Source organism: Cynara cardunculus (genome assembly GCF_001531365.2).
Source record: "Cynara cardunculus var. scolymus isolate 2C chromosome LG 17, CcrdV1, whole genome shotgun sequence".
Classification (NCBI taxonomy): domain Eukaryota; kingdom Viridiplantae; phylum Streptophyta; class Magnoliopsida; order Asterales; family Asteraceae; genus Cynara; species Cynara cardunculus.
This window is the reverse complement of record NC_037544.1, coordinates 4,250,651-4,258,473: the sequence shown is the minus strand read 5'-3', so window position 1 is coordinate 4,258,473 and position 7,823 is coordinate 4,250,651. Positions and strand designations below refer to the sequence as shown.

The window sequence follows — 7,823 nt, the reverse complement described above, 5'->3', positions numbered from 1 at the left end:
TATTTTATAAAGATAATAATTAAGTATTCTGTTATAATTTAATGATTATTCTAATTATATTTTAGATTTTTTATATTTAAAATGAGATATTTATCATGTATTTGATTATGTTTATCTGCAGTTAGTTACATAAATTTAGATATGAAGTTTTAATAAGTTGTACTTACGCACAATCTACTTGCAATCTTGAGTTTTAAGTAATATGTATTAATAAATAATACTTTATGCATAAAAAATGATTTTTAAGAATTTTTGTCAAATACTTTATAATATAGTATAAATAATTTATTTTCTCACACCATCATTCATCAAATTCAAATTCGAATTTTTTTTAATCCTAAAAAAATTGACACCCCAATCTAACCCATTTGTTAACGTTTACAATTATTGAGGAAGAAAAATTAATTCATTAATTAATAATTAATAATTGTGAATTTAAAAACCACAAGTTTATAATAACCGTTTTATAATATAAGTTCAATAATTTTCAATGATGATTCATTCAAAAGGCCAAAATTATATTAAATTATAATAAAAATTTGTCATATTTTCTATTTAAAATAACCAAAAAATTTTGGTTGCTACATTTTTTATTCGTACCCTTGCATCTTATAACTATTGATGACGTATACGTTGAGTTTTTTTCCTGATAACGTGGGTTTTTTGGTTGATTTATGCGTACTGACTTATTCACCATACAACTTTGAACAACCTGAAGTTATCGTAGGTGAATCTCCATAATCATAAGGGTTTTGACAGTGCCTAAATTTACAAGTTGTCAAATTATATTGTGGTTTTTAATTATATGGTATTTTGTGAAATCGAAATCAACCAATACCACTTGCCACATAGTTTGAAAAACTCAGTTTATAACCACAAGGGTGGTGCCTGATTGGTTTGAGCTTGACTCCAAAGGTCAAAAGTGTCTGAAGGTCACAGGTTCAAATCTAAGAAGAAACAAAAATCACTTTGTAGCCATGAATGTTCAAATGCGGTGACTCCGGGCTACCTGCAAAACAAAACAGGTGGTTGCCCTGAGATTAGTCGGCTCGCATAGCGGGTTGGATATCCAGGTTAACAAAAAAAACTCAGTTTATCAGGTAAAATTGGTTCGGAATAGAAAGAATTGAACGGTTGTTAAACTAATTGAGGAAAAAAATTAACAGTTAAACTAAATAAGAATTAAGGCAAACTTAATTACATTTTAATGTATTTTACGATGCGTTTTAACCTAATTTAAGATGTAAACCTCTTAAAATTAATGTTATGTTTTACGTGTCGCAGGTGATAACGGGATACGGGATAGGGAGGGTCGTACGATCGAAAAACAACAACTTCAGTGAGGGTGACATCGTCGTTCACCCTTTTTTCCCTATTGCTGAGTATTGCATCACACCGTCCGATTTTGTTAGAAAGATTGATCCAACGGCCGACATCTCTTTGCCTGATTACCTTAGTTGTCTTGGTAAATTACCTTTTCGGTCTTAGGAATACGTAGATATTATTATTTTTAATTAATTAAATAAAAATTATATCCTTAATTATATATAGAATAATAACTTTCTTCATCTTATTTAATTAAGGGCATGATTAGAAAATAGACACTTTAGGTGCCGTTTACTAAAATCTTACACGGTAAATGCTTACTAGATTAACATGACAAAAATCAAGAATCTTATCTGGTAAGAACTTGGTGGGGACCAAAAGTCTTACCCCATAAGTGAGTGTGGCGACTTATACCCATTAAGCGTTTACTAGGCAAAATGTTATATACGATACTGTTTTGATGGACTAGAATCTGACCTGGTAAACTAAGGAGCCGTTTACCTAAATGCTTACCCGGTAAGCGTTTACCATTAAGAATCAACACTGTAATTTATTTTACCAGATAAGATTGTAGTACATCAAAATAATATTGTATACAACAATTTACCCGGTAAGTGCTTATTCGGGTAAGAGTCGTCACTCTTGCTTACCGAGTAAGACTCTTCATCTTTATCATTGCTCTTACCGGGTAAGATTTTTTATCATTGTTATGTTCATCCGGTAAGAAAAATTACCCAATAAATACTTACTAAGTAAGCGTTTAATAAACGACCCCTAAGTGGGAATGTTGACTCTTACTGTTAAACATTTACCTGGTAAGCTTTGGGTGACTTAATTTTGAAAGTTGACATTTATCTTGAATAAACTCGAATAGAAATATAAATATTTATTTTATGAATTTATTAATTATATATAAAAATATATATTAAAAACATAAAAAATTTCAATTAAAAACTTTTCTAAAAATTTAATTAATAACGAGAATAAATTTAAGTAAATAAAAGGTAAATTGGTAAATATAATTTTCCGGGGCTTTCCAATCTTTTTGGAGAATTTGTTACATTCAAAACTTTCGATTACATTGTATAAATGAGATAACAGATAATATAAGTTTAAAACGAAAATAGGCTAAACCTAAAACGATTAACAATCTGAAACTAAACATAAACCATTAATGATTTGAACCTAAAACCAAACAATTAATGTTTTGAATCTAAATAATTTTGATTATAGTTTTACACATGTCGATAAAAGACCTTAAACACATGTAAATTTGGGCCATATTCAAAATCTCATATTTAACATGCTAAGATACGCCCACATAATTTTATGCATTGCAAAATGGTTGAGTTTACTTTACTTAAATTCTTGTCTAAACTATGAATAGAAAACTAAATAACTTTTTTCTATAATAACTTCTAAGGTAAATTGTATGAAAAAATAATGTACTTTAACTTGATTCATATTTTGGATAACGCACTTTCACAACTTTCATTTTGGTACATAAGATGTAAAGTTTTAAGCATTTAAGTAACTGAATGACCGGTTGAAACGTTAACCGGTTACCATACTGATATAGTGAGTGATGTAATGAAATTGGGTTAAATAACAAATAATACCCAGTTGGATACCACATCAGTATGGTAACCAATTAATGCTTCAACAATACTGATATTTTAAAAACTTGTATTACTATCATAACATGTTACGTATTTATTTTATGAGTTCGACTAAGAATGTAAATATTGATGCGTGAAATAAAAGGAGTACCGGGGTTTACAGCATGGGTCGGAATAAAGGTGATAGGGAACCCTGATCCTGGATCAAATGTGTTCATATCCGCGGCTGCTGGTGGGGTCGGAATGTTTGCCGGACAATTGGCTAAGCTAAAAGGATGTCGAGTTGTTGGAAGTACTGGCTCCGATGAGAAGGTACGATTATAAGTTAGACACTGTTGGTGTGTTCAATTTATTGGCGATTCATGTCATCATTAATCCAACTTAGGGATTGTTTGTTTACTACTTAATAATTCAATTAAGAGGCAGTCTCTGAATCGTTAAAAAGTAAATTTTGTTTGACAAACAAAAAGTCTGTCTCTTAATGGTTCTAAAACCATCTGAATGATTTTGTATTATAAGTCTCCCTTAACCATTAAGCGTCCTAACTTCATTGTAAACAATTACCAAACAATAATATTTTATTTTGCACTATATCATGAGAGCCTCTTAATCATTCTGACAACTTAATCATTCTGCACCAAACTATTTAGCAACTGTCAAATAGCCCCTTATATTTTTTGGGTCTTTTGAACGAAAGAGTCAGACTCTTTTTGATAAAATACCGAACATTATAAAAATTTGCAGGTTCAGGTTTTGAAGGATGAATTCGGATACGACGAAGCATTCAACTACCATAAAGAAACAGATTTTGATGCCATACTAACGAAGTAAGTTGAATCATTAACAATATATCATAGGGTTTGGGTTCACGTGAGACTAGTCTGTTTTCGTGAGACCACATTTTTACACTTGAAATTTCACAAGAAAATATTGTGAAGGTAAAAAAAATCCGAACCTTCATAGCAAAAACACTGTGAAGGTTATCTTCATAGTATTTTGCTATGAAGTTTCAAGTGTAAAAATGTTGTCTCACATGATCCAAAGTCATATATCATATATGATACTAGTTGTGTACCTGCACAATGAGGCGAAAGCCATAAATTTTAACGATTTTGGTCTTTATATATTAATATAATTTGAATAAATAAGAGTTATGGTTCCAATTACATATTAATACAATTGGTTTTTACATATTACTTACAATTAGAACCATAACTCTTATTTATTCAAATTGAATTAATATGTAAAGACCAATTGTAATTTATATCATCGTTAAATCTTCTCAAACTGTCGACATTTTACTAACAAAATGCAGGTATTTTCCTGATGGGATTGATTTGTACTTGGACAACGTTGGGGGTAAGATGCTGGAGGCTGTTCTGAATCATGTCAATAAAGGTGCTCGTATACCTATAAGTGGGATGATATCTCAATACAACACTGTAAGTCACTCTTTGTTTATTACTTAATCAATTTAGTGGGTGTTTGGGATTGTTTGTAAAAACTACTTATTGACTTATTTCGGTATTGACACTGGTAATAAGTATTTTTGAGTGTTTGGAGAAACAGCTTATACCGGTTCCAAACCGATAATAAGAAGTTTTTGAATAAGTTAAATCATTCTAACTTATAATAAGTTGATAAAGACTTTTGCAGAAAAACATAAGTTGTTTCAAATAAGCAATCTCAGTTAAGTGGGTGTTTGGGATTGCTTATTTGAAACAACTTATATTTTTTTTTACAAAAGTTCTTATGAACTTATTATAAGTTAGAAGGGGTTTAAGTTCTTCAAAAACTTCTTATTATCGGTTTGGTTCCGGTATAAATTGTTTATCCAAACACTCAAAAATGTTTATTACCGGTATTACACCGGAATAAGTCAATAAGCAATGTTAATATTTATCTTAATTATTAAGCAATGACTAGGAATTACTGAAGTAGATAAGTTATCATCATATATATATGCTCTCTCCACATTTAAGTAGAGATGGCATCGGCTGGTCCGAACTATTTTTTCAAAAAAAATATATTTTTAACTTTTTAAGTGTATTTGATTGAAAATCAATTATAAAATATTTTTTTAAGTGTATTTAGTTGTCTCATTTACTTTGTATTCACTATATATATGTCATATGGTATATGAGGGAAGATACTAACTCACAAACGTTTAATATTTTTTTTAAAGTATATGTATAATTGACCCAATTACATATTTTCAAGTGTATTAGAATAACACTCTTTAAGAAAAACTTCAAAAAAAATTACGTAAAGAAATCGATTTTTTTACATAAGACCGGTTTGGGCCCGAATCGGGACTAGGACCGGGACCGGTTCTCATAACCAAGCCTCATACATCTTAACCGGGCCTTCATATTTGGGTCAGGACCGGAACCTGGATCGGTTACATGATCACTATTTTGGGATCGAGATCGATTTGGTCCGGTCCTGTCCCGGCCCACCCCGAGACCGATTTTTGGCCACCTCTACATTCAAGCATCTTATTCTAAGCTTTTTTTTATTTCCTAGAGTTAAATACATAAAATAACAATTTACTTTCATAAATTCTCTTATTATATCATTATAATTTTTTTTCTTATTTCAACAATATACTTTCAAATTATTTTTTATTAGGACATCATATTTTGAAAAATCTATTCGTTATAACAATGAGTAACTTGTTACCTTTTAAACTAGTTAACATCTTACCTTTTTTTTTTGCTTCTTTGGCTTAAATGTGGTGATGCGAATGATACATTATTTTGATGATATGACTAAAAAAAACTTTTTTATTAGTGCATCATACTTTAAAAAATCTACTCATTATAGCAATAGATAACATGTTACCTTTTAAACTAGTTAATCCCTTACTTTTTTTGCTTCCTTGGCTTAAATGAGACGATGTGAATGACACATCATTTTGATGACATGACTAAAAGGAAAACTTTTTCAAATTATTTTTAATTATTTTCAATTTTCGTTTCTATAATTTAAAAAAAAAACATTTCAATTTTTTAAATTTTTTCTTATTAAATTACATGCAAATTAAATATTACAGAGTAAAATATTTCTTAAACAAACATTCTATATTATTTTCAACTTTGTTTGTAAAAAAAAGTAATACTTCTTATTTTATTTTGTTCAAAAAATACATATTTTTTAAAGTTTTTTAAAATGTTAGAAAGATATTCTACAAGTTTTTTTTTTTATAAATATTATTATATCAATGAATAAGTTCATTTATATGTAAAATAATTTTTTTTAAACAAGTATGATATATTCTTTAAAAATATTTTAAGAAAACCGTAAGATTTTTTATTTTCTTTTTTTCAGAAAATACTTATTTTCTAAAAATGTTTGGCGAGATAAATTGTGTTTTATTAGTTTTCTTAATATTGGTATATTAATGAATAATTTAGAAATTTTCTAATTCATTTAATATATTTATTAAACAATATGTAAAACCAATTCTTTTTTGAAAGTAGAATGTTGGAATAGGAAATGTCAGCTCAACAAAATTTTACACGTTGACATATCATACGGACAATGACATGACATAGAAACCTGATAACTTGTGTTATGTAATCTTAATTCAAATCAAAAGGTTACCGACTGTTATAATCTCGACTTTTGGAGACTAAATATAGGTAACCATGTTTGATTAAATATACAGTGTCTAAATAATAAAATATTAAAACTAAAAGTACAATATTATAATAGGAAATAGTAATGTTATAATAAAATAATTTTGAAAATACAATGTTTTAATACGAAATGTCACGTCAACGGTATAACACATGTAGACAGCCTACATGGACATTGAGGTGACACAGAAACCTAGTATAATGAATAAATTTAAATCAAAACATTACCTAATGTTATAATAGAAAAAAAAATTTCAAAATACAATGTTCTAATAAAAAATAATTTAAAAGTACATTATTATAATAAAAAAACTTAAAGTACAATGCTATAATAATTTTTTTTTATGAAAATAGATTGCTATTTTATACATTTTACCCTCTTAACAAGTCACCTGTATTTCTATGATGGTCGTGTTTTATTTCACATCTAAATTTTCTTTTGATGAAGAATCCGGCGGAGAGAGAAGGGTTAAAGAACCTGCTGAATATCGTTGGAAAAGAGGTAAAGATGGAGGGATTTCTCTGCGGTTCTTTTCTGAATCGATTTGGAGAATTTTCGCAACAAATGGAAAAGTATATGAAAGAAGGGAAGATAAAACCGAAGCACAAAATAGATCAAGGGATCGAGAGTTTCTTCGAAAACTTCGTTTCCCTTTTCTCGAGCTCCAACGTGGGTAAGGTCATTATTCAAGTTGCCTCGTGACTGAAAAATACAATTGATGTTCGAATTATCTTCTTGTCTACTTTACATTTAATCAAATCATTTAAGCTGTTGAAATGTATCGTATGATTCATATGACGTAAAATGCAATCTGCTACTTTAAATAAGAATATGAGTGTTTCGAGTATCTCCAAGTATATTACCTACATTTTTTTTATTAACTTGGATATCCAACTTGCTATGCGAGCCGACTAATATCAGAGTGACCACTTGTTTTGCAAATCGTCCGGAGTCATCACATTTGAACCTCCGTGGCCACAAGGGGATTTTTATTCCTCCTTGGATTTAAACCTAAGACCTCCTGATACTTTTGACCTTTGGAGCCAAGCTCAAACTAATCAGACACTATACTTGTGGTTATATTACCTACATTTAAATTAACAAAAAAAGTTCATGAACCAAGTCCGCAATTGCGGGGATCAAATATGTAAATTTGGAAAAACACATGCGGACATATTTTGCGGATCTATAATTAATTTATATATTTGGTCCTTCCAATTACGGACCTGGTTCAGA

At 29.2% G+C, this 7,823-nt stretch overlaps 1 protein-coding gene across 1 annotated transcript in view; it reads left to right on the top strand.

Moving 5' to 3' along the window:
- The window catches only part of LOC112500687 (2-alkenal reductase (NADP(+)-dependent)-like), an 8,517-nt gene extending 1,111 nt beyond the window's left edge, over positions 1-7,406 (top strand). Inside the window, exons 2-6 of the mRNA XM_025104238.1 lie at positions 1,285-1,465; positions 3,091-3,257; positions 3,690-3,772; positions 4,261-4,387; positions 7,035-7,406. Coding sequence (XP_024960006.1) covers positions 1,285-1,465; positions 3,091-3,257; positions 3,690-3,772; positions 4,261-4,387; positions 7,035-7,289 — 813 coding nt within the window. The 3' untranslated portion in view covers positions 7,290-7,406. The remainder of the gene's footprint in view (positions 1-1,284; positions 1,466-3,090; positions 3,258-3,689; positions 3,773-4,260; positions 4,388-7,034) is intronic.
- Positions 7,407-7,823: the final 417 nt, after the last annotated feature.